The 27,566-nt window shown below is 38.1% G+C and overlaps 1 protein-coding gene across 5 annotated transcripts; it reads right to left on the minus strand.

Moving 5' to 3' along the window:
- Positions 1–6,371: 6,371 nt before the first annotated feature.
- LOC131787972 (polycystin-1-like protein 2) lies at positions 6,372–27,259 on the minus strand. Of its 5 annotated transcripts, none has more exons than XM_066170980.1 (19): positions 27,162–27,236; positions 23,110–23,162; positions 21,369–22,239; positions 20,750–20,856; positions 18,670–18,725; positions 17,996–18,138; positions 16,837–17,596; positions 15,903–16,299; positions 15,484–15,663; positions 14,974–15,144; positions 14,311–14,436; positions 13,920–14,117; positions 13,499–13,750; positions 13,024–13,296; positions 12,074–12,517; positions 11,519–11,755; positions 9,780–11,222; positions 9,232–9,400; positions 6,372–8,998 (listed from the first exon to the last, which is right to left on the minus strand). In XM_066170980.1, the coding sequence occupies exons 3-19, from the start codon at positions 22,192–22,194 to the stop codon at positions 7,035–7,037; spliced, it is 7,746 nt and encodes a 2,581-aa protein (XP_066027077.1). In that variant the 5' UTR covers positions 22,195–22,239; positions 23,110–23,162; positions 27,162–27,236; the 3' UTR covers positions 6,372–7,034. The 5 variants fall into 5 exon arrangements, with proteins under 5 accessions (XP_066027077.1, XP_066027076.1, XP_058961036.2 ...); XM_066170979.1 differs by lacking the exon at positions 27,162–27,236 and adding an exon at positions 23,571–23,682; XM_059105053.2 differs by lacking the exon at positions 23,110–23,162 and having other exon boundaries at positions 27,162–27,259.
- Positions 27,260–27,566: the final 307 nt, after the last annotated feature.

Below are 27,566 nucleotides of genomic sequence, written 5' to 3' on the forward strand. Positions count from 1 at the left end.
GCAATTATCGATTTTATTGAAGCCTAAAAACCTGATGTTGCCGGATTGATAAAACATACCACTGTGCAACTTAATTTTTCGATTACCAACGGAGTCGATGTCAGAAAGTCCGATAGACTTGAATTTTTCGCTGACGATAAATCATCCGCGTAAAGTGAGAACATATTAGAATTATTGGCAACGAAGTTTGCTAACGGATGATGTCTTAACTTGGGCGGTTTAAGACATTTAGAAAAATTGTAGAATCAACAAGCTTTCTTTTTCTGGCAAATAATGCCATAATTTTACTGACTATAAAGATTGTATTCCTTGAGACAGAAGTAGATTACAATAAAAAATGTTACGTATTGTGCCTGTTGTGTTACTACATCTCATGCTGCTGGAGGAAAAACAGTCTGAAATGCGTTTGTATTGTTATAATTACCTAAGGTAATGGAAAGTTCGCTGACTGGCGCATCTCAGCGAATAAATTTCACCTGCCATTACTCACCTCAATTTCAAAGAGGAGTGAAACAGTCAGGTAACGAGACACACTGAGATCGCTTACTTGCATAAGAATTAAAAAAGAGAAGATTTCTAGCCGTGTGTCTGCGGTGCTTTACAACACTCTGAATTTCTTTCTATCATGTTTCCATTCTGTTTTTAGATGAAGAAGCCAAAAGTATTTTGTTAACATCATTGTGAGGCTATAACGAATTTCTCAGTATCAATTTTTGTCGTTAGTTTCAAACTGTATCGTTCCTTAAAAATGTGAACAAAATGCTTTGCACACAAACCGCCATAAAGACTTAAAAAAGGATAAGGAAGTAACTTGAAACTGGGAAACCTTAGATCACAACTGAGATAAAGCGGCAAGAATTTATAGAAAATACTTTAGCTTATTCGCAGAGAGCATCCGCTTTTGCTTGCTTTGATATTCCAATTAAACAAGCCCCAGAAAGCTTCGTCGGTTTGTTTAGTCAGCTGAGGAACGCTCCCGTCCAAATATAATACATGAATTTTGCGAATGGTGAATGAAAAGCTTTCAGAACTTTTTCCTCCGATAAAACTGATTTCGAAATGACTCAAAACCACAAAACGATACGTATAATTTCTATTGTAACAAGTACATGGATTCTAACTTTTTCTCTAGATTTGTGTTTGTGTATATCTTTATTGCCATCTACCATTTACATGTTATTGCGTTTTTGATCATCTTGGCATGAAAATTACCGATGAAGAGAGCTTAACTAATAAATCTGATTAATAACAAAAATCTAAATAACGTGACAAGCGCGTATGAAAAAATCTACAAGGTCTTGTCAATAAATGTAGTAATTTTTTATTTTAGATCGAAGATATTAATAAACACCCATAATTGAACTGTAAGATAGAAATGTAAAATTTACTGATAAGCCTTATCAAAGAAGGCAAGATGTATCATATTTTCCGCTCATACGCTGTTTATTTCAATGTACTGAACTTGCCAGGTTGCATATAAACCTAAACTTCTAAATAGCAGTCTTACTATGCTTATATCAGTGTTCTGCTCTCGAGTAATTAATCAGAGACTTCTATTTTGGAACTGTTTGCAAATTTTGAAGAGTACACAACAAAAATTATAAAATGAAAGCGTCGGAAAATTTTAATAACAAAGAGTTTGTTAATCGATATCATTAAGATTTGGAACAAAACGTTACGACAGGAGAAGTGTTTTGGCAAAAAAACAATTCACGATACAAAGTGTAATCATTAGCGTTAAAATTTAAACATATTTTTATTTATAATAACAGTCGATTAACTTTTTTTCAATAATATTTACCAGACGTCTATAAATTTACATCAAATTTTACTTTTAATCCTAAAAATATCAAGAACATTAAAACTGGTACTGTTGATTTGTAAAGTTCTCTTTCCTATATTTAGTTTAGTTCTGATTACGCTGAATATGTCTCGTCGACACCTTTCGCCGTGGTGAGAAGGTTTTCGTAAAGTAATGAAAACGTAATGGTGATGAAAGGAATAGAATAAATGGCGTCGGTTCGTTGTTCTTTCATGACAGGATCCTTAGGTTTGGCGAAAATATGCCCCAAAGTCTGAAAAAGAACCTTTTCAGACTTTGGGGCATATTTTCGCCAAACCTAAGGATCCTGTCACGAAAGAACAACGAACCGGCGCCATTTATTCTATTTCTTGCAACGACTGTGACAACGAATACATCGGACAGACCAAACGCCAGTTTGGTACACGGTTAAAAGAGCACCAAAAAGCGGTTTTTCTTTGCAAAAAGGAAAATTCAGCTTTATCGGAGCATACTTGCCTAACCAACCATACAATTGGGTGGGATAATTCTAAAATTATCACCACTAATCGGCGTTAGCACCAGCGCCTTTGTTTGGAGGCTTGGCATATTAACTCCGCCCACGCTCCTTTAAATCGTGACGATGGCGGTTTGCTTCCTGACGCCTATTTACACCTCGTCAGAAAAAAGGCCACTATTTAGTGATCATATAAAAGGACCTCTTGTTGCAGCGTTTAGATCACCCCTGATGAAGGCACTAGACAGGAGTGTCGAAACGTTGGGTCTATGAATTGTAACTTCTTCGGTTACATTCATTAAATCTGCAAACCAGTGTAGCATCAAACTATGTCTGATTGTCCACCTGGTTGCCGTGTGAACTTTAAGATATTAAATTTCAATAAGTTAGCTAATGGCCTTGATTAATTGGCATGCTGATAATTTTCGTGCAATCAATCTTAGTATTTATATATCATCATTTCATTCCCTTAAATGACAACTTTCTCTTTTTTGCTCCGTTCACGAACCTTTTTCCTTTCCATTTCACAGTCAAAATTCTGGCAAAAAAAGAAAAGTGCTTCTACAAACAATGACAAGTTCAATGGATCGAATATTCGAAGTGTTGTGACAAAGTGATTCTAATGAACTTTCTCTCGCTGGGGTAATGTGTGAAGTTAGCAAAATTCTATAACTGACCCTTACTGTGATTACAGTTCACGGTGGTTCATGTCACTGGACGACTTTTGTGATCTGGCAGTGCAAGCTGCTTGTAATCTTGGAAGCCATAACCGTTATAAGGTTCTTGTAAACTGACGGGATCGGTGGTGCGTCACAAAATTCTCGCATTAAAATTTTTTTTCAATTTATGTATCGATATTAAAAGAAGAATATTTGATCGATGGGGTTTTGGTCCGAATCTAAAAAAGTTACCCACGAAAGGGTAAAAACGCAAAGCCTATCCCAAAAAAAGAATTAGTATTCCGTAAAAAAGAAAGGATTTGAAGTTAATCATTTTACTTGCATCATTTTTGAAACACCGCCATCAAGAAAAAGATTTGGACTGTATAAAGCAAAACTGCCAGTTTTGGAGATTCAAACAAATAATGGTAAACTATGCGTTTATTTTACTTACTTTTACGCCTTGACTTTCACTAGAGACTGTCTTGTTGTAAGAAACATTCTTCTTCCACCGACACCGCAAAGCAGGGTATCAACGATATACAGTTAGTAGCTGTACGAGGGAATCCCATCTAAATATATGAGGCTGGACGGTCAATGCTTATGTACTCGAAAAGATAATAAAATCATGGATTTGCCTTACCTTGATGAATAATTTTATCGATCTTTAAATTACCAAGTGTGATAAATATCACACAGCAGCTTGTGTCACCGCGGTCACAACTACATAACAGATCAATTACTTAATAGGATACGAATAATGAATTCTGACTTGAGTCACTTGAAACAATAATTATTGTAGAGAATTTAAATGATGAAAGTCGTGCCAAAAGCAAAATTTCCACCTGTTTTTGAAGAGAACAAAATAGGGAATTAAAAATGGAAACCCCCGAAATGCTTCCATAGCGACATAGAAATAAGAAATTACCTTGGATCGATGTGTACTGAGGGAATCTTAAAAATTTTTAAAGAAAAAAGTTAAGCCGACGGTGCTTCATATTGTTGTTAAAATCTACCCACAGACGCTTATGACTAAAACGTTTTTCCTATGGAAGCTCAAAGGAAAAATTATTTGTCAACATGGAAAACAGAAATTAAGAAAAAGAAATTACATAACATGTACCTTTAATTTAGATTCATATTCGTGTCTCGTGAAATTAAGGACACTTTTCCCTCTTGTAAGTTGTCTGTTATATCAAAATTTATTTCAATGACTGTGAATGCATTTTATGAATGTCATATCGTTTATTCGTCACTTCCCAGGTTTTGTTACGATCCAGAAAATGACCAGCTCTCAGTTGGCTTGTTGGCTCAGTTGGCAGAGCACTGCACCGGTATCGCAGAGGTCATGGGTTCAACTCCTGAACAAGCCTTAGCTTTTTTCTTTCTTTGTTTTCACTACTGCTTCAGTGGTATGTCCATGACTGCGAAAATCACTCTCATCCTTAAAATTTGTTTCGTTACAAATTATCTGGCATGGAACATAACATGTAGTAGTGAGGGGAGGGTCGCACTTTTGTCAGTCACCGAAAGGTGGGGGGTCAGGACTTTTTTTTTATTAAAACGCAAGGGAGGGCCAACATTTTTTTTTTAATAAAAAAAATACCAAATGTGAAATAATACGTTCCTTTATTTCTACCGTGCGAAGGGAGACAATGGCTGCGAAGTTAATGACGCAAGTAACTAACACGCAACTGACGTGTTAAAAGGCCAGTGCTTTTGTTTTAGCGTGTGAGCGTGCCTGTGCGTGCGTTCACCTAATTCTCCGAAATCCCGTGGGTCACATTTGGTCACTGCTTATTTTGATGTACAATTTTTGCGCGGCTTTTTGCCTTTTAGTTCATTTCTTCATTTTTATTGTATCTTAACATTGTATTTTATCGTATTGTATTGTATTTTATTTTTATCTGAAGTTTTTTCGTGGCTTTTTAAGTAAGGTCATTCATAGCTCTTGGTAATTATTCAAGAACCTTCATTGTTACTAAGAATGCGGTGTAAACTTGAATCTCATGATAATAGCTTAGGAGGTTTTTTTTTTTCAATTATTGTGGGTGTGAAAAAGTACTAAGTTTGAAAGGAATTATTTTCTTTTGATCAACGTCTTCCTGAAAAGTGTAAACGTTCCACGTGGTACTCTCTTTGTGATTTCCTAATTTCCTGATTTCCAAAATTTACGAGGATGTCACGTTATGTTTGCACGCCTGATACTGAGAGGGAAATTTTTCTTAATTGTTAAATTAAACCCCCTGTGGCCACAGAGTGGTATCTGTATTCTCGAATCAAGTTGTTGAGAAAAAGAGTGTGTCAAGGAAATCTGTAATTATGAATTTTAATCATGACATAAAGTTTATTAATTATTGATGACAAATTTAGGAGGAGTGTTTTGCAATACGGCTGTGAAAATGTTGTTTTTTTAATGGCCTGGATAGAAATCATGGCATGCGCGACATTCTGGGAACAGCCAAGTCAATTGAGGTCATGAAGGAAGTTTGTCAGACGTTAAAAGAGAGGGTACAGGTTTTTAAATGTACTTTTATTTGCCAACAATTTTCGAACCTCACAATGTTACTGCGGAAATTTGACTCTATTTTTAGTTAATCGAGCAGTTTTGAAATCAGTTGGAAAGAAAGACGAAATGCAGGTTGAAGAAACCCAATACCCTTTGGCGAAATTTTATAGTATGAATTGATGGCTGATCGATTGAATGTCGCCACTGTGTTGGTTTTTCAAGAAGCTAACATTACAAGCATCTTCCGCTTGCTGTAAAGAAACGTTATATCCCGTTGTTTTGATCCATCTCGAATAAAACTTCTTTAGTTTATTAAAAGTCACACTCCATCGACTAGATGGGCTTGGTATTGACAAAAGTTATAGTGATGCTTGTTAACACTACATTCAGAAGACATTGAAGACATTAAGACATTGGCGAACCAGATTACTCAGTGATTCCCTATTGGCGGTGTCACTGAACCATATATCAGGTGAGAACCTGGTTCAAGCGGACGTTTTCCATAGGAGCGATCTTAGGCTTGAAGTCGAAGGTGCTTCAGTCTCAAAAAAAAATGTAAAATCCGGTCATTGTACTTCACATGCAGTTTCATGGAGTCAGAAAATGATACTCACTGAGCGCACACATTTATCTCATAATTGTACCATTACTTCAGATAAAATACCTCAGTCAAACGAACGCTCCACCAAGTGAGAGAAGAGGAGGAAAGAAGCAAAGAGGTGGCAAAGCTGCGGGAGATGAAAAAAGCATCATCCTGAAGAAACAGAAACTTAAAGCGCGAAAAGGTAATATAATTTGACTTTGCTTTATTTTTTTTTTATATCTTTTTTAGTGTAAGAACTTACTTTATTCTTCAACTGGTCTTGATGCAGTCTCTATCTTAAATGTATTATTTTTTTTTGCTTGAATTCTTGTCAACAGAACGAACGTGGGATATCTGTGCTAAGTGTGAATTACATCCAAAGGAAGGTGCCACGGTGGCTTAACTGCGAATCTTGCCTTTTGTTGATTAGCCAGAAACTGGTTAGCCACGTCGTTGCGAATTTAACCCTATAATTGACCGCACCCCGCTTCACTCGTAAAGTTGGACTAAGTGTATAAATTCAGCCTGCATGGTTAACGTAAGAAGGTAGTCTCTTTCGCAGCTAATGTTAAGTCTTGTCTTGAAACATAGTTTTCTTATTTCTTTACGTGCGTGACCACGTCACCAAAAAACGTTTATGAGAGAGACAAACAGAGGAGGGGGAAAGAGGAAAAAGGGGGAAGAGGGGGTGTGTTCCTATCGTGTCACTCCCTCCCCTCCCTTCGCATTCTGCACCAGCTAAAATTTTATTAATATTTTAATTTTGTGCGGCAGATTTAATAATTAAATTACGCGATACTATTATCACGATACTATTTTATTAAAGAGATAACTAAATTGTAGATTATCATCAGGATCTTGTGGATAATTTTGATAACTGGAAAGTGAACCTTTAAGGAACATGATCTTATTCTGTTTGATACCGGCCCTTAACAGAGATAAATTCGGATTTTCGGAAAGTGTCGTTGTCTTCTGAAAACCCGCATTCAAAGGAACGAGTAGTATTTATAGATCAAAGAGTTCGACGGCCTCAGCCTGAACCTTTTGCTTCTTTTAGTTGCCAAAGTTGATCGGAGTTGTTCACGAAGCTCCATACCCCTCAAGTGATACGGCAACGGACGCGAAAGTTCTCTTCTTCGAAGAAGGTCTAACGTTTCATCGTCAGAGGTATCTACCGGTTCACCTCTTGTCTTGTCGATCCCGGATATTGGCGAAGATAACGGTGTTGTCAATGAAGAAATGGCAATGTCATCGAGTGAAGAAGTGTCATCTGGACCACGTATACTAGAACAGTCGTCGTAGTTCATATTCATTAGAAGTAAAAACCGGATTATAAAAAGAAGCTCTTCATCTCGTTGCACTTCGTCCATTGCAAGTTTCTCGATTAAATCAGACATTCTCTCCAACATCCTCTCTTGCGCTAAGGACTTCATGATAAACAAGCTTGATGTAACACATTTTAGTTTTTGAATTGTTCTTTTTCGTGTCTCTACATTAGCCATTGTTGCCGGTCTCTCGCACTCAAATCGAACCACGTTCGCTCTTTCAGTGTCGTTCTCCTCTTTTAATTTGGAAATTCGCAGTTGTTTGCGTCTCGCCATATGACGAAGTCTCTGAGAGTAGACGACTACAGATGTAAATGTTAGTTTTCCATGTGGGACATTTTCCTGAGGTACTGGATGTTCAAGCAGGTCAGTGTTATTATCATTGTCATTTTCTCGTTCAGTTTCTTTATTAAATCCTAAAAGTTCACGTAGTCTTTCCAATATAAAGTCGTACATTTCAAAGTCTTTCGACTGTTTGTCCGTATTTTCTCTGATGTCCTCATAAGAATCATTTAGAATGGCAACAAAAAAGTTGACGAAAATGAACGACATAAGAGTAAGGAAAGAAAATCCAAACAGGGGACCTAGAACTCGATTCGCTCGTCGCAGTTCTTCCAAGTCCATTTTTCCGCCGAGGCACATGACAAATTCGGAAAACACCGTTCTTTGAAACGATGAATAACGCAGCATGTACTCACCAAAAGCTAGTCTACCAAACTGAGCATATGAGAAGATAATGATGGCAAATATCACAGAGTATGACATGAGTAATCCTCTTGATAAACGAAGTGATGACATCATTATGCTGACGTGTGGATTAAAACGGATCATGCGCAGAAGTTTCACAGTTGTTGTGAAAACCGTCAGAGCAAAAACGGAATTCTCTGCGTGGTTCCAGTCAACGGCCTCCCCAAAACTTACAGAAGCAAAAGGGTTTTTCTTTACTTTTACGACACTTTCCAGAACCATTTGTGATTTTAAAACATAGAAAACTACCACCAGAAAAGAAAAAATGATTTGCAAAATCTGCACCCAATTCCATGCATATCGGAAATAAGAACATTTCTGCTTAAAGATATTATAAACCTCTTTTAGCACAAAGAAGATTACCATGAGGATGAAAAGTAACTGACAAATCAGGTAGAACCGGTGGAAACCAGTTTCCGTGCTCGTCACTAGAAGCGTGTCGATCTTTGCGAAAGGATTACCGTACCCAGTGGGGAGTACTTCGTAATGATATGTCGATATGCTGATGTATCCTGTGTTTGGATTGTAAATGGAGAATTCAAGTAACACTGCGCGGGTCTGGCGGTCGACCCAGTCGTATTGTCTCAAGTTAGTAATAATTCTGTCAGCAGTGAGTTTACTATAACCTAAATCTGCTATGTATCCACCTCCGTCATAAACATGAAAGAAACCCCAGCTTGGCGAGTTCTGGATCTTTTCCTTTTTCACGTAACGCCATGGGGCCGGGCAAAGATCTGAAAAGTTAGCCCACGAAACCGAGCCTGTAAATGGCATCCATCCAGGTAGATGAAAATGAGTTCTGTCCTCTTCGTCGACGCTGTAGAAGTCATTACAGTGCTTTACTACCTCTTGTAACTGCTCCGGGATCAAGCAAGAATCTATAACAGCAACACCAGGAAAAATTAGCAACGTTGGTTGTGGTTCAACGATGGCTCCTAAAACGTTTTCTTCGAGAAAATTGTCTTTATTGGACAGTACTAGTTAATTTAAAATATACAACCGAAATAAAAACCAGCAAATGCAAATTTCTATTTCTTTTCACTGAGAGAGCGATTTGTGATATACATCCTTACAATAGCTGTTTTGGAGTTGATTAGATTAACTGACTTGCCTTTCTGTACTCTCAGCTGCCTTAAACGGGGCACTCCCAGGAGAATGGACATCTTGTCACCAACGTACTCTTGCTCTTTGACTCTCTCATCATTGTACCACTTACCAGCATAAATGCCATTCACAAACTGACGATTCAGCCAAGTCCAAAAGATCCTGGGATCTTTGGCCTGAAGAAGAACCGAAAGAGCTCACATAATGATTTACTTCTTTTCACTTTATTAGAATGACCGTCGGTGCAGTTTGTTGCATTTGTGAGATCCAGTTTGTACGAAACCGAGTGTCCAATTGTTGACACGTGGCAATCAACCGAGGCATAAAAGGCTACTATACTTCATTAATTATGAAGCTCCACTTACGCGCTTCGCGCATAGGAGCACCGGTATTACTCTGGTGATCTTCGTACCGAAATGTTGATGTCCTAGCATAATTATGCTTAATTTAGGTTATTTTTTTTATGGGACTGAGGAGAAAACCCGCACAGAGACTCAGGACTAAGCAAAGTTCGTTAAATTCTTCCTCTTTGTTTTAGCTTTGTTGAATACTTACCAATGAATAATTGCTGAAGGTGTCTTTTAGATTCTTAGTCATGAGATATCCATGGTAACTTCTGTTACCGTAACAAACGATTGTTAGTAGCAGTAAGAACAGTAGATACACCACAAGTTCTCTACCAAAGGAATACATCTTTGCCTCCTTTACTCTGTATTCTCTGGCTTGTTCAAGCACAGCTTCCTCCGGGATTTCAGCTGTTCTACCTTGGGTGTCACATGCAACTTCTGTTTCCAAAGAAGATAATTGTGCAGTTGTCTCGTGGTTTTTAACATGACGAAAGTCAGCGTCATTACGGTTGCTAAGGAAACATGCGGCTAGAACCATGAGAAGAACTATTTTGATTGGTTGAAGAACGAACAGATCCTCAGTGAAAGAAACTAACATAGAGGACAACCACTGGTTTGCAATGTCTTTTCCCCACATTAAGCTGAAGAAAAAAGTAAAGCACGCAGATACAGACACAGTAGCAAGGCTTAGAAACCAAGCAATGTAGATACAGAAATGAGGACAAATGAAGTCCTTTTTGGTCTTGCCCCACATTCGTCCTCGTGTTCTTGTCCAGAAGGAAGTATTACTTTTCGATGCAGCTTTTACGCCGCTTGTGTCCTCTTCGCAGCCTAAGGAAGAATAACTGTTGCGTTGCACAGGCTCAGGTGCATCTTCCAGCTTGGTCACATCAACTTTATTTAAAGGTTTTTTCGCACTATTTTTGAACAATGACGCGATGAGTAAGTTCACAGGAGTAACTATCAGAGCGCTCTCAATGCCCACCACAATCTGCCTCCAGCTGAACTTCAATGGACCAATCTGCATGGTAGGATCTCCTGTCTTTTCAGTCCTGTAGAAAAGAGCATTCGCAAGCATCGCAGACAGAAGAAGACACAAGCAACATGTAGCTCGTTGGACGCGTGTGAATTTGTTCCCCGGTGGCTTAGTTATAACAGAGAGCCACAAATGTCCCTCAGAAAAACTCTTTGAGCCTCGTGAGTTGAGAGAGCGTTTAAAAGTCTTCATCTCTCGACTAGAGAGAGGTGTTAAAATCCTGTCAATTTTACCGTCTCCTTTTTCCAAAGCCAGCCAACTGTTGTTTATAAATGTCCATTTTTTCCCTGTTTGGCGGTCCTTCACAACAGCATGGCTGAAATACCAAGAAGGACTCTTTCCTGAGTTGTCATGCCAAACGCGGATGTATTGCATAATCCCTAGTGACATTGGTAAATGAATAACAAATCTATCTTCGTTTCCGCGAGCCAAAATTTTCCTGGAGTTGATCATGTCCTTTTGTAATACTATGGGTTGACTCTCCGCCTCGCTTCCATGAATGACGATGGCGACATTGGCATCCGTCCCAGACTCTCTCCAGACTCCCGTTACCACGGTCAAATCGTACTCATAAGAAGCCTCCTGGGTCAAAGTTAAATGGAGCGCCGGGCCTCTCTGTGGAAAAACATAAAATAATGATAATAAAAAAAAAGATGACTTTATGGAATCAAAGAGAAATTCGCCTTTCGGTATGAAAGCACAAAATGTAAGTTGGAAGTATGAAAAGATGATTTCATACAGGTGAGGAGGCGTATCGTCATAATATTGCTAGGTGTTATTTCACAGATCAATTGACCCTTGCATATCGAATAAATATTTAAAACGTAATTTAGCACAGAAAATGTTTCGTGAGAATTAATATTTGAGACTTTGAATTCAGTTTACAAAAACCAAGGAGAACACGGAGCTACCTTAGCTTGATCTCGTTTATCGGCTTTCCTTGCGAATATGACCACAAGCAAATACAACAACAGCACAATGATTATCGTACAAAGGACAGCAACGTTTCCAGTTTGGTCGAGTCGTCCGAGTTCTGTAAACACGACATCAAAATCCAACGTGTTAGGCATCACCAGGACACCTCCTCCAAATGACGTTAAGTGGTTACACAGGCAGTGTAAGGATCCTAAATCAGATTTTGGTCCTACCTTAAATAAAAGACAAATAAACCGTAAAGATTTAAGTCAACTGCTCTTGTCCGTTATTCAAGTAGAGAAGATTACTATTCACAGCTAGGAAGATAACTTAATCAAATCTACGAAAGTGGTAACGTATTTTTAAAGACATCTGATCAGTTAAGAACACGAATCAATGAACTTCTCGACGTTCATTTAGCTCCTTCGACGAAATGTTATTAGGTACCGAAATTTCCTAAGAGATTACCAAACGTCAACCAAATGGAAAAAAGATTGTCGTATGAGAGGAAAAAAAAATGTCTGCAGATGAATTTTTTTCAAAACTCTTACTCTGCATCCTGTCGACAACCAGTGTTCTTCTCTGCTGTCCCAAAAGACGCAGCTCTCCTCCAAAACGTTCATCGAGTAATTCATGTCTGTTCTTGAGTTGTAAACAGGCTTTATTGTCTTGTTCTCGGGCCTTGGAGGATCCTTAATTTCCACACACGACCTCTTCTGCCGACCACTTCCGAAGCATGATCGTTTCTTTCGTCCCTGAGGTCTAACGCTGCCTCCTTCGTATAATATACCGATGTAGTATTTACCCGCCTCACTGATTAGTTCATGGTACAAGACAACATCGTAAGCTTCTTCGCTGCAACCACGCTGAGAAGCCTGAGGAGATATGGAACACGACTCATCGGGGATTCTCTTGGTTAGGTCGTATTCTGTGACAGTTGGCCGCTGACCTTGTCGCACAAACACCTTAAAGATGGTGGGTCTTTCTGGTGTGATCTGAAAACAGATTTACTACTGATTACCCTGGCAGAATGATTTTGCTATGTGTTATTCTTATCGAAATTTCAAAGCGATGGATCAGCTTAATGCCAGTCATCACTTACACGTAACTCACTGGTTAGGGTGTTGCATTATCAGTCAAAATTTGTGAACAGTTTTGTGCTTTTTGTGGATAGAAGACTCTGCTGCGTTTTAAGTGTTATTTCTTCTTTCATAAATTTTTCCAAAGTTCTATCAGACTTTTCCACCGTGGCTCATCTCCCATTTCAGAGCCAGCTGTTTTTTTTTTTTTAATCTTTCAATCCCACTTAATTAATTTCTAATTCGCGTGTTCAGTTGTCATGTGCATCAATTTGTTCAAAGCTCACGCAAGACCAGGACTGTAGCCAGCCAACCAACCATGTAACCGACCATTCAACCGGCCCACGTACCACTCATTGACGGATACAAAGGAGCCTGTGTCCGAAAGATTCTGAATAAACGGGTTAGACAACAATACTTACTCGCAGCCGTAGAGCGTTCCCTCTTACACCTGGTGAGTTTATTTCATGGTATTGCATTTTCCCCTCACTGCTGGGCTTCACAAAGAACGAAACTCTTTCCTCTGGAGTAAATCTCACTTTCCGTGGAATCTTGATCTCTATATCCTCTCTGCTGTCTTTGACTATTAGAGGTTCTCCTTCGTCATCTTTAAGGTTCAAACTAAGGACATGAGAATCCCTGACAACAGCTGAACTGTTATCCCAAGTGAAAGGATTAAAAGCACTCATCGTCAACTGTAAAAAGACACGACTATTGTGAATACATATTATTCAGCATTTACACTATGCAGTTCTGGTGCGAGATGGCGTTTATGAAAGCATTCTGAGTATGTGTAAACCCAGAGAAAATATTAAAGTAAAGTTTAAGGTTCTAGAGACACCGCGCTTTTGTCTTATACAGGACTAACTACATTCAAGGAAACCAATGTAGGCTTACCACGCTATCTATATATTCAGGAGTTGTCACTTTGTCATCAGTTATGGCAGCGAGAGAAAATTTAAATCCTGCCCTATCATCGTCTGTGAAGTCTGCACTGGTTCCCCTTGATCTGGAGCTCATTCGGCTTAGTTCCATGTTGATGGACTTAGTATTAATACGGCGAGGTTCTTGATCCACTATCATCTTTGACAACAGAGCTGTTGCAACGTCATCAATGAGTTTCTCCGTGTCTCTGGAGATGTTTTCACTCTGTAATATTAGATTTAAAAAATGCTTGCAGGTGCCATGGTTTAACTTGTTCCAAAAAGATATATTTGACCTTCTGATCAGGTTCTCAAGAAAACGTTATTGTTATCATGACGTCAGTCACATTTTTCTGGGATGGAACGAATACAGATTCGGTAAGTTCGAAACTAACCTTAGATCGTACGTCCGTTGGCTCTTTTGTTTGACCGACAACATCAGCTTTCTGGGCAGTGGAATGGAGAAGATTGCCGAGGCCCAGTACCAGGTTCTCTCCTCCTTCCTCAACTAAGACATATTCTGAAGCATAATCTTCTGTCGTCTTACTTGAAAGTAGTGACGTCATAGAGGTGAGTGTTTTCAGTGCAAGTTTCTGGTGAAAACAAAATGCATTTTTTTGTCAAAAGTTTCGAATTATGCCCTTGAAAGTTTTATCGTTAGTAGACGAATAGCATTGAGAGGGGATCGCGTGTTTAGAATTATAAATTGAAATGTTATTCCATCCATGTACCAGAGAATATATAGCGTGTTGAACACGTAGTCATCTGCATGCAAACGATTCATACCTGAGTGTCGAATGTCACCTCGCTGGGTTCCAGTGTTGCTCGTGCAATAATTGACGTCACTTGAATCAAAGATTGTAAATTGCCAACTTGTATCTCTGACACAGTCTTCACAACAGAATCTTTAATCTGTAGGAATAAGTCAAATGGCTCTTTTTGTTTGCTTGATCACACGTATCGGAGAGAATGAAAATCTCTGAAAATCTCCGATAAACCATAGAAAGCCAAATCTTCGGGGCAAAGAAGAACTTAGAACTCTAAATAAGATATTTTTATCCTTCAGTATTTCACAGTCGCCGTGCGATTGATTACTCATGAGGCTAGTTCGTAAGGAAGGTAAATGAATAAAAAGGGTAAGTTTCTAAAGAAACTGCGGTGGTGCGTCGGTGGGAGAGTATAACAGGGTAATTTAGTATTATCAACTGAGTTGAAAATGTAAATTGGCCACCATAAAGGATTTAAAAGTTGACGTTTCGAGCGTTAGCCCTTCGCTCTGACGAAAGGCTAACGGCCAAAACTTCAGCTTTTGAACTCTTTACGGTGGCCGATTTACGTTATCAACTCAGTTGATAACACTAAATTACACCGTAAGGGAGGTGATCCCCTTCTCCTCTTAATTTATGAACTGTCGTTGAACAAATGTGTGGGTGTTAATTTATCACCTACAGCAATCTTTTCCTGGATGGTAGTTGACTTTCTCTGTTCAGCGCTCTCTAGCACGGCATTTGCCAGTTGTGTGGCGCCACGGACATCTCCTAATTGGACTAGTCGGTTGAACAGACTGCTATTGCCGACGGTTAGTTGGCTGAGATTCTCACTAGCGGGTGCAGGTTTAACCTGGGTGACGTTAAAGACGATTAAGAATGAAAATGTATAGTACTATCGCTGGATACTTCTCGAATTTTTTTGAAGGTCAAATTGTAAAAATTTATGACGCATAGTAGTAGGAACTTAAAGCGCTAATTCCATTGACGCATTAAAATTTCAAGACACTTGCAGGATACTATAAAAGTTAAATGATAACATTAATCAGAGGCTAATTTCTCATTTTCTACAATGGGTGAAAAATGGTACAGCTTAAGATATATTTACGCAATTCTTGACTTTGTTTTAGACTGTCCTCCGTTGTCTGTGGCGTACCAAAAAACAAATTCTCCAAAATATTAGAGCATTTACCTCTATTTCAAAAGGAGCGGTATTTGTAGCAGACAAACGGTCAGACACCATTACTTTAATATGTATCTTCCCCGGAGGTAGCACTGTCTTGACAAGACTTTCTGAGCCATATGAAATTACTGTGTACACACCATTCTCGGTTTTGTAATAGAATTGGTAAGTAATTGGTTCATCTCGGTCCTACACAGAAAAAGATATGGAGAAAGAAGAATAATAAGTTCACTTTCCTCGCCTTGAAAATGGAACAGATTTAAGATTTAGGCAAAACAAAGCTTGACTTGGATTGGTAAAATTCTTGCATACATAATTAATTAGACGTAAACTACGCCCTCGATGGCAAATGTCATCTACTTCTGTTGGAAGGTGACTCCTTTTCCTCGGACGTTCTGATCATTTCGCTTTATTTCCAATATTCTCACCTGCCAATTTCTGCATTCAAATTTAAACTGCGTTTTCAAAGCCTCTCCTTTTGTTGGTGTCACGCTGCAAGAACCATGTTGAGGTGGGGCGTTAATTCTGAACTGGTAAGTGGCATATCCTGGGGGTTCACCCTGTTGTGAAACTTCGACTTTCAATCGATAAAAGTGACCAAGCGGTAACTCTCTTAGTTGGTTCTTCTTTATGATGATGCCAGTGGAATTGAGATAAGTTTCTGCTTTGTCAGTCAGTTCCTTGTCATTGTCCTCAACGCCACTAAAGTGAACAACGTTTAACTGCCAGTGGTATTTTGCTCTTTCACAAGGATCCCCACTACACTCGGTGGTCAAACTGATTCGCGTCGACTCACTTGCAATCTTATCACAGTTGATGAGGCACCTTCAGTGAAAGAAAAGATACGGAAGCTTAGTTTGAAATTCCTTACCTTGAAACAAGACGAGGTGTTCAATTATGCACCCTGTGCGTGATGAGGTGAATGGATCTATAATAAACTAAGGTTACTGACAGATGACAAGGTGAACGGTATGTTAAAGCTCAGGCGACAAGAGCACTAACATTTGGTCAAAAAAAATAAGTCAAATAAGTTATTAAGTTAGCAGCCATGTATATCGGTTTCGTCTTGTTAAGGCCTCTTCTAATCAGCATGGCACAGCTAACCTGATAATATCTGCTCTATACAGAGGGAGAGAGAGATGCTCACATACAATCGTGCGCTAATCCCTTTAAGTGGCTGCTGTCGCCATGATCATCCTGCCGACCTGTAATTCAGTCACATGTCTCTCTCGAGTTTGGGAAGAGAGCGTAGACACATTTCCCAAACAGCGGATTGCCTGATCAAGCCAAGTAATCTATAGACCAATGGTTCAGTGCTGTAAATTTCCTTTAGGCTGATTACTTTTAATCACCATTAGTTACCTGATTATTACGTTGGGCGGGTTACCGCTGACAATCTTGATTTCTTGTACGAATTCGTCCTTTCGGTCATCCTTGGTTACTACAAGTTTGACGTCATAAGACCTATCTACAGTCATTAGAGATGTTTCTAACGTCACCACCGTTAAATTAGAAGCTAGTTTTCCAACACCCGTCCCAAAACAACCGCCTCCTCCGGGGCCCGAGGACGCTGTAATTACTGGAACCGAATCCAGAGGGCCGGTGGGAAAAGTTTCTTCTCGTCTTTTACATAGCCACGTGAACTGCATGGAGGTGTAGTTACCAGGCTCCACGTCTGGGTCCCTAGATGCTGAAGCATCCAAAGTGATGACACTTCCCTTTCCCCGAGTGACTTTGTTTCCTCCTAATATATCGGCTATTATTGGAGATTTCGTGATGTTAAAAAATCCCAAAGTACTGTTTACTACCGGTGGGTTACTTTCAAGGGCTGCTTTAAAATCCACAAAATAAAGGCCATAATCAAGCTGTCGCTTTTGCAAGTTCCATTCTGTAGTTTTTGAGTTCAACGTGGTTGTCGTTTCGATGATAGTGTCATTTGATTGGTCCACACTATACTTGGATAAACGCCACTCAAACAGCAGCTTTTGTGGTCGATTACAGTTTGTTTTATTCACCAATGTTTGTACGATGAAATCTTTGGAGCGAAGAATGTGAACCATCTCGTTTTCTTTCCATCTTGGAAGATTCAGTATACTAACATCAGGAGGCTGACAGGTTTCATCTTAGCATAAGAAGCATTGACAACAAAGTAATGGCATCGACAATAAAACTCATTACAGTATCAATGATAAAAACAACAACAGCGGCAATAATGATATCCAATCGGTAATACCTTAATATTCGGCATTAACAAATTTTCAATGATTCAATCATCAAGTCCAAAACAAGAACAAGCCTGAAACTACTTTGACATCGGAAGTGATAACTGAAGGATTAAATTATACATTAGTCGGTGCAAAAGGGTAGTTGAGAATGGTGAGTGAGTTGTTACGAAGGCCTCAACCGGCCTCCTTTTTCGAGGAAAAGCCGGGTTTTTGAGTTCTATTCCAATTCGTGATGTTATAAATTTGAACCCTCGTATTCATTTTTCCTACAATTAAACAAAGCTCCTTTTTCTCACCTTCAGCCTTCCAGAAAATTCCAATCAAGTTTATGCTTCCGAGTCTGCCAGTTTGGTTAAAGTTGTGCAATGCTCTTTCGACATTTGTGATGTTATTTCTGTCGTTTACAGTCAAAACAGTGGTAACTTCCACACTTCCCGGTCTGTCAAAGAAAGCGGAAAAACTTTTACTGATCAGAAGAAAAAATTCTCGTTTTGTCAACGTGTCGGTTGATGTCTTTCAAAAACTCTTTTCATTTTGAAAGATACAAATTTTCAGGGAATGGTTTGAAATATTTTTATCACTGGAAGGTTTTTTAAAACTGAAGTGTTTTTATTTCTTAAGGACACTAGTAACTCTGGGAAATGGACAAAAACAATGAATTAATGAAATAAACCGAGTTCTATGGTAAGTAAGTTGTTTACGGTAAGACTCAGGTAGGTAATGACAATATCCACAAAAAACTATAAGAAACCCTAAAAAGGACATTTTTATCGACACGTTAAAAATACGTGTCTCCATAAGTGCGGTGCTCGTCAACAGTAACACCATGATAATCACAAAGTATCTTAAAGTCATCCACAGATCCGTTCTTGGTAACATTTTTAGGGAAAATATTGCGAAGATGTTGTTATATTCAATTGAGCACATAATCTGTAAAAGATTGGCCATGTTAAAGGGAGCAGATGCCTACCTTATAAATAATAGAGTTACATCTTTGACATCATATTGTCTGAGTTGCCTAGTGAACTGCAACGCAGAACGAAAAGTTGTTATCCTGCTGTCAATCATACCAAAACTACAGTACAAAAAATGAATTCGAGTCTGTCCACGAGAGGACCGGGCAGGCGTGACATATGCCATCTCACTGATTTCTGACATGGTTTGATGCTACTCTGGTTTAATGATTTAATAAATGTAACCGAGAAGTTACAATTCATAGACCCAACGTTTCGACACTCCTGTCTAGTGCCTTCATCAGGGGTGATCTAATCGCTGCAACAAGAGGTCCTTTTATATGCTCACTGATTAGTTGCCATTTTCTCTTACAAGGTGTAAATAGGCGTCAGGTGGTAAGCCACCATCATCACGATTTAAAGGTGCGTGGGCGGAGTTGATATGTCACGCGCTGGTGGTAACGTCGAATAGTGGTGATGATTATCCCACCCAAACTTATGTTTAGTTGGGCATGTGTGCTCCGACAAAGCTGAATTTTCTTTTTTGCAAAAGAAGACCGCTTTTTGATGCTCTTTCAAACGTGTACCAAACTGACGTTTGGTCTGTCCGATATGCTCGTGATCACAGTCATTGCATGAAATAGAATAAATAGCGTCGGTTCGTTGTTCTTTCGTGACAGGATTAGGTTTGGCGAAAATATGCCTTAAAATCTAAAAAGGTTTTTGAGCGATTTTAACGTTGTGGCTATTCAAAATTCTCTTAACGGGTTTTGTAACATTTACACCCTGAATGTAAGGAATAACAGCAAAACCAGTCGCTGGCTCCTTCTCATCCGGAGTGTTACTAGTTGTAAGTGGTTTGTGGCAGTTACGGAGAAATGTTATGGTATAGCCATTTAGCTTTAAGACCTCCGAAGCATATTTCTCTCCTCAGCCTTCGAATCAAGTGAAGATGATAGACAGTCAGCCCTCCTGAGTAAAGTTTTAGCTACAGACTTTTTTTTATACCGAAGGACTTTCACCACTAATTGACTATTAAACTAATGTTTATCACCAAACATCGTCAAACGTCGCTATGAACTGACGACGTCTATTACTCAATCCTGTAATGTTCAATGTATGATATATACATACATTTATAGATAATTTTTTCCAATAGATTGTTTCAGCGTTACAGAATTTGTATGATAAGTGACTCTTTAGCTCGGCAGCTATACATCTGTCGTTTTCAGATATGAGTACCACGAAAACTAGCGTCGGCGATCCCATTCTCAAATTGAAATTGAGTGAATAAACATCAGTTTATGACCAAAAATTGCATAAATTAACGTCAGAGGTCACGTATTTCAGAGTGAAGTGATCACTAATCTTTTACAGAGGCCAAAAATTGTTTTAGCCACAAACGTCGTGTTAAGATAGGTCTTTCCTGTGATGGTATATTTGTCAACATACAATATTGCCCATTGGAGATATTTGAAATTTAAAAAATCCTAATTTTTTCTTTTTTGGAATAGTTGCGTGACACAGTTAATGATCAACTGCTCTAAATTGGCAGAAGTTATATCAAATTACCTCAACTTTAAGGAATTGTTTCCCTAAGGTTCAAGCAACCATTGGACATAATGAGATTAAAATCCATCCCATTCTGTTAGTGTAAGAGAGATTCGTTGGAAGTGCATTTTTTCGAGCTTATTTTAGCCTTTTACCCCAGGGATTTGATGGGGGGCTCTTATACCCCAGGGATGAGCCGGGAGTCCGAACCAGCTTGGATTCTTGAATAACTTAGTGACCCTCATAAGCTGTGAAAGTTTGAAAGAAATCGGTAAGATGGCATGTGTCACGCCTGCCCGGTCCTCTCGTAAACAGACTCTTCAATCACTCTTTACATCGATACTACGGTTTTGGTTGTTCATAGAGGTGAAGTACAACGATAAGTTGTAGTGTTGATTGGGATTTGTCGACTACGTTTACTGCTGGTCGACATATGTGAGGGAATAGTAAAACAAAAGTGAAGCGAGGAATCCCAGCGTGAAACTGTATTGATACGTTTTTACTTTACGTCACGTTACATGATGAACTGTTAAGGGATTGCCTTACCTCGTTAAAGAGCTCCGTCTCGAAGTTTATATAAACTTCCGAGTCTTTGTTCAGGAGATTGAGGTCAAAATTGTACTGTTTCCTCCGAAAGGCAAATCGCACACCCGCTGTGGAGCAGAGATAAATCAGCAATCTTCATATGCGCGTGTTTCACCGATAATGGCTCAAGACATACGGTTGAAGTCAGCGCATTGAAATTCGAATCGCGAACGTGCCCGCTTCCTATCATGATATCAGTTTATCACACCCGTAAAACTTTCTCCCCACGTAATTTTTCATAATTTTTAAACGCTAAAACGTTATCATTTATCCCTTTTGGAAGCCTTCGCCGTCTACTAGATAACTCTCTCAATACGGCCCTAGTGCCAACTTCGCAAAAAATGTCTTAAGACGTTTTAAAAAGCCATTAAAAGATGCTCGTAGAAGCTTTATGACCACTTTCTTAGTACGATAGAATCTGCAAGTTAAAAATCATGACTTCATCATCCGCAGTGTAGTTAGACCTTGAACCAGTTTAATTATGAGAGTATTATTAGCTGTGAGCATGAATTGAGTTTTAAGTCACTCGGATACCTAACTGAATAGCAAATGTTAAATGAAATAAATCATAGGTCGATACCTGTGTTTGATGGTGAGTAAGTTATCGGTTGTGGTACCCATGGTGGTATCGGCGTTGAAGTCACTTGAGTTAGTGTGGTATTTGCAGTTGATTTTGTTTGTTCTTCTGAGGGATTTTGTACCGCTTTAGTCGTGGCTGTGGGTTGGACGGTTAAATTGTGTTGAAGAGGTAATGTTGTCGATTGTACAATTGAATTTGTCTGTGGATCCAAAGTTGGTATCGGCGTTGAAGTCACTTGAGTTGTTGCGTTTGCGGTTGATTTTGTTTGTTCTTCAGAGGGATTTTGTACCGCTTTAGTCGTGGCTGTGGGTTGAACGGTTAAATTGTGTTGAAGAGGTAATGTTGTCGATTGTACAATTGAATTTGTCTGCGGATCCGAAGTTGGTATCGGCGTTGAAGTCACTTGAGTTGTGGCATTTGCGGTTGATTTTGTTTGTTCTTCAGAGGGATTTTGTACCGCTTTAGTCGTGGCTGTGGGTTGAACGGTTAAATTGTGTTGAAGAGGTAATGTTGTCGATTGTACAATTGAATTTGTCTGTGGATCCAAAGTTGGTATCGGCGTTGAATTCACTTGAAGCACTGTATGTGTTGATTGCACACTTAAGTTGTTTTGAGGCAGCAAAGTTAAAAATATTGATTCATTGTTGTGACCGGAACTGTTCTGCTTTGCTGATACAGCTGTTGATTTTCCTGGTTCCTCGGTGGATTTAGACGACGAGATTGTTTTATATTCAGTCTCATTCTGAGGGGAAGTCTGACGAAATTCGTCCAATAAGTAAATTGTAAAGATGATAACATATTGCACTGATTTGAACTTAAGAACCATCTTTTCTTTATGTGGAATGTAACCACTACACTGAGCTTGAACCCTCTGAAACGTAAAATAAGTGAGATGAATTAGGGTTAAAAAAGTATGTATTTTATACTCACGCAATGACATTATAAATTAATGATGAGAATTGAAATTATTTGCCGTAAAGGTTAATGTAGACCTTCAGAGGTGTGTTACGGAGAATGGATAATACGCACTCCGTATTTCAATAACCCTGAAAAGCATATATCAACGTAAAGCTGATAAAATGACCCGACTATTTCAAAGATGTGGTCTTATAGCAAGAGTGAATAAGCCCTTATACACAAAATGAGGATGTTTGACAAATTAAATTACCTGCCATCGTATTCGCACGCAAGACAAATCAAGGACAGAGTGCCAGTCACCAGTTGATGGCACATCCTCAAGTTTTTTTCTGTCATAGAGCTCTTTCCTCTGAGCTGATTTTTTAAGAAAGCTACTCAGACTAAGATACACTTAATTAATGTGCATTAATTCACCTTTTTCAAAACGCCACATGCAGTCCATCTTTTCTACCTTAAAAATTCGTGCTAGTGAAAAATAAAAATCTGCAAACTGCATAAAACCCGAAGATGCTCCCCTATCTAGAGGATTTCAATGAGTTAATCGTTAGCCGTAAAACGGCCAAAATTTTCATTGTTAGTAGCAAATTAACGGACAAAAGGGAACTTGCAAATTTTTGTATTATTTACCCTGCTGGTGAATGACAGAATTATCGGTAAACACAGCGACGCGAAATTAATCAAAAAGTCCAAAGAGTAATTAGCCAGAAAGGTATGCATGATGAAATACCTGGATGATTTAAAATGAAAAAAGGATTTGAATATGGTGAATTCTAAGTTATGGTTAATTTTTATCCAGAAAGGCAGAAATAAATTCTAAGAGTACCCTTTCTTAATCAATCAGTTGCAGTGATAATATCCAACTTTTCCAGTTTTTTCCTAGATGTAAAAAATAAAACAGAGTATTATTCAACTTAAATGTCAGCTGAATCATTTAGATTGAATGCCAAGTTCAAAATAACATTTAAAAATGTGCTAGTGTTGTCAGCATCATCAATTAATTGTCATTACCTGTGTCTCGTATGACTTCGGAACACATGGATAGATCAGTTTTGGCATAATACACGGCATGATCGTACTTTGTAACTAGTTTCATCAAATGAATTATTTCTGCTCTCGTTTTAAGGACTAATTAAAGGTTTTTGTAATAATTTCGGGTAACGTTAATTCACTCTCCATGAAATTTCAGAGAGCAAAACTTACATTGGTCCTTAAAAGTTCTGAGTCCAATCCAGAAGCTGGCTAATTCAATGAAGAATCGCGAGCCACAAGTAACATTGCTCTCACCTTTTTCCAAAAACTCCAACAAGTTTACATAGAAAGCCTTTCGTGGTTAGTCTTAATAATTCAACTTACTTATCAGTAAAAACTTGCTCTAACACTTTATAAAAACACAGCTCGACTCAAAGAAACCACTTTTCAATAACAAAAAGCCTTCCGTTTGTCTTACTGCCTTCGGACATTAATTATTTTGAATAATGACGATAAAATATTCAATATAATGGCAGATCTCGCCTCGAGTTTGCAGTGTCAACCAATAATTCACTTTACTATTCCGCCATTGTGTCGTTTTACCAAATTAGGGCATCGGAACGCGCCAAAACCCCTCCGCGTAAAACCATCGAATAAGTTGTTTTTGCTATTCATTAATATTTCAGCGTCTTTACTTCGCTGCATGATAACATCAGAAAAGAAAACGTTTTCAAATAGCCTTACTATATAGAGTCATGTAGAGGTTTGTCTTAAAAGACACGAGAAAGGAAAAAATAGGATCATGACATTTTTCAAAAATACTCCACGAAGCAGTTGTCACGTTACATAATGAATGCTTTTTTTAATTTTGTCGACTTTTCCGGCTTTTATTTGCCCAGCTTCGTGTAATTAAGGACGGTCAAATGTAAAATTACAGACATTCTATTTGGCGTTTACTTAGAGAAAAGGCATTACAACAGTTTTGCAAGGAAATGATATTAATGAACACCGCGTTACTGTCAGTCTTATCACTTGTTTGCTAAGTTGGTGGAGTAAGCTGACTTTAGGCGGCGCCCCTATCCCAAACAGTTAATTTTCTTAGATTCATCAAAACAGCATGTGTGCGTGCAAAAAAGCAACTATTTACATTATTAAAGCCTAAAAAACTGATGATGCCGGATCGATACAACATGCCACTGTGCAGATTAATTTTTCGATTATCAACGCCACGTTTACGAGTACACCATCGATGTGAGAAAGTCCGATAGGCTTGAATTTTTCGCTGACGATAAATCATCCGCAAAAAGTGAGAATATACAAGAATTATAGGCAAGGAAGTTTGTTAACAGTTGATGTCTTAACTTGGGTGGTTTTAGACATTCATAAAAAATTGTAGAATTAACAAGCTTTCTTTTTCTGGCAAGTGATGCCATAATTTTACAGATTGTATTCCTCAAGAGAGAGGAAGAGAGAGGAAGATTACAATAAAACATTTTACGTGTTGTGCCTGTTGTGTCAATATACCTCATGCTGTTGGAGAAAAAAAACAGTCTTAAATGTGTTTATATTGTTATAATTACCTAACGTAAAGGGAAGGTCTCTGACTGGCGCAGCTCAGCGAATAAATTTCACCTGCCATTACTCACCTCAATCTCAAAGAGGAGCGAAACAGTCAGGTAACTACACACTGAGATCGCTTACTTGCATAAGAATAAAAAATAAAGTTTTCTAACTGTGTGTCTACGGTGCTTTGGAAAATTCCGAAGTTTTTCCTTTTTATCATGTTTCTATTCTGTTTTTAGATGAAGGAGTCAAAAAGTATTTTGTTAACATTATTTTAAGGGGATAACGAATTTCTCAGTATCGATTTTTGTAGCTAGTCTCAAACTGTGTCGTTCCATAAAAATGGAAGAAAAGGCTTTGCACACAAGCCGCTATAAATACTTAGAAAAGGATATGAAAGTAACTGAAAGTACGAAATCTAAAATCACAAGATAAAGCGGCAAGAATTTATAGAAAATACTTGAGCAAATTCATAAAGAGCATCCGCTTTTGTTTGCTTTGACGTCCCAGTTGAACAAGCCCCAGAAAGCTTCATCAGTTTGTTGAGTCAGCTGAGGAACGCTCCTGTCCAACTTAAATACATAAATTTTGCAAATGGTGAATAAAATGCTTTCAGAACTTTTTCCTCCGATGGAACTGATTTCGAAATGATTCAAAACCACCAAACGATAATAAACAATCCGTTGCATTTAAGTACAATTTCTATTGTAGCAAGTTCATCGATTCTAACTTTTCCTCTAGATTTGTATTTCTGTATATGTTCATTACCATCTGCCATCTACATGTTATTACGTTTTTGATCATCTTGACATGAAAATTACCGATGAAGGGAGCTTGACTAATAAACCTGGTAAATTAAAAAAAACCTGACATGATAACGTGACAATGAAAAAATCTACAAGGTCTCGTCAATGAATGTAATAATTTTTTACTTTAGATCGTGGATGTTAAAAAAAACACCCAAAACTGAACTGTAAGATAGAAATGTAAAATTTACTGATAATCCTTATCAAAGAAGGCAAGATATATCATATTTTCCGCTCATACGCTGTTTATTTAAATGTACTGAACTTGCCAGGTTGCATATAAACCTAAACTTCTAAATATCAGTCTTACCATACTCATATCAGTGTTCTGCTCTCGATTAATTAATCGGAGACTTCTGTTTGGAACTGTTTGCAAATTTGGAAGAGTGCGCAAAAAAACATGAAATGAAAACATTGGCAAATTTCAATGACAAAGAGTTTGTTGGCTGAAGTTAATCGATATCATTAAGATTTGGAACAAAACATTACGACAGGAAAAGGGCCTCGGCCAAAAAACAATTCACGATACAAAGTGAAGTTCATTTTGATCCTCGTATCGTGAAACACGAAAACATTAGCGTTCAAATTTTTTCAATAATTTTTATCACCTGTAAATTTTACATCAAATTTTACTTTTTATCAAGAACATTAAAATTGGAAAGTTGCCTCCCTTCTATTTAGTTCAGTTCTAATTATGCTGAATATGTCTCGTCGACACCTTTAGCCGTGGCGATACGGTTTTCGTGAAGTACTAAAACTTTAATTCTAATTAGAGGTAAGAGCCACCCAAACACGAAATTTCAATAAGTTAGCTAATGGCCTTGATTAATTAGCATGCTGATAATTTTCGTGCAATCAGTCTTAGTATTTATATATCACCCTTCCATTCCCTTAAGTGACAACTTTCTCTTTTTTTCACGAACCTTTTTCCATGCATTTTAAAGTGAAAAATCTGGCAAAAAAGAAAAGTTCTCCTACAAACAACGACAAGTTCAATGAATTGAATATTTAAAGTGTTGTGACAAAATGATTTTAATGAACTTTCTCTCGCATATATGTTGGGGCAATGTGTGAAGTTAACAAAATTCTAACTAACCCTCATTGTGGTTACAGTTCACGGTGGTTCATGTCACTGGACGACTTTTGTGATCTGGTAGTGCAAGCTGCTTGTAATCTTGGAAGCTATAACCGTTATAAGGTTCGTGTAAACTGACGGGATCGGTGGTGCGTCACAAAATTCTCCCATTACAATTTTTTTTTCAATTTATATACCGATATTACAAGAAGAATATTTGATCAATGGGGTTTTTGCCTTTTCAATTTCTTTTTTGGTCCGAATCTAAAAAAATTACCCACGAAAGGGTGAAAACGCAAAGCCTATGCCAAAAAAATAATTAATATTCCGTTAAAGTTAATTATTTTACTTGCATCATTTTTTAAACACCGTCAATCGAGAAGATTTGGACTGTATGAAGCAAAACTACTAGTTTTGGAGATTCAAACAAATAATCTTAATCTATACATTGATTTTACTTACTGTTACGCCTTGACGTCCACTAGAGACTGTCTTGTTGTAAGAAACATTCTATTCCTCCACCGACACCGCAAAGCAGGGTACCAACAATACACAATTAGTAGCTGTACGACAGAAACCTATTTAAATATATGAGGTTGAAAGTGATACTCAGTTAGTCAGTTCCCTGGGCGTGTGGTAAATAAGGTTTATTACCATCAGCTGGACGGTGCAATCAAAAGATATGCTTATATACCCGAAAAGACAACAAAATTCATGATTTGCCTTCACCTTCATGAATATATTATCGATCTTTAAATTACCTAGTGTGATAAATATCACACAGCAGCTTGCGTTACCGCGGTCACAACTGCAAAACAGACCAATTACTTAAAGGGATATGAATAATGAATCCTGACTTGAGTCACT

This window comes from Pocillopora verrucosa, chromosome 8, assembly GCF_036669915.1.
Source record: "Pocillopora verrucosa isolate sample1 chromosome 8, ASM3666991v2, whole genome shotgun sequence".
Classification (NCBI taxonomy): Eukaryota; Metazoa; Cnidaria; class Anthozoa; order Scleractinia; family Pocilloporidae; genus Pocillopora; species Pocillopora verrucosa.

Excerpts from the sequence above, each read along its gene's own strand:
- LOC131787972 (XM_059105053.2), bottom strand. The coding sequence starts at position 22,194 with ATGGTTCTTAAGTTCAAATCAGTGCAATATGTTATCATCTTTACAATT. Across the intron at positions 17,597-17,995 it reads AATTTTCTGGAAGGCTGAAG|ATGAAACCTGTCAGCCTCCT; the intron begins GTGAGAAAAAGG and ends TCTTATGCTAAG. Across the intron at positions 9,401-9,779 it reads CCTTCAGCAATTATTCATTG|GCCAAAGATCCCAGGATCTT; the intron begins GTAAGTATTCAA and ends GTTCTTCTTCAG.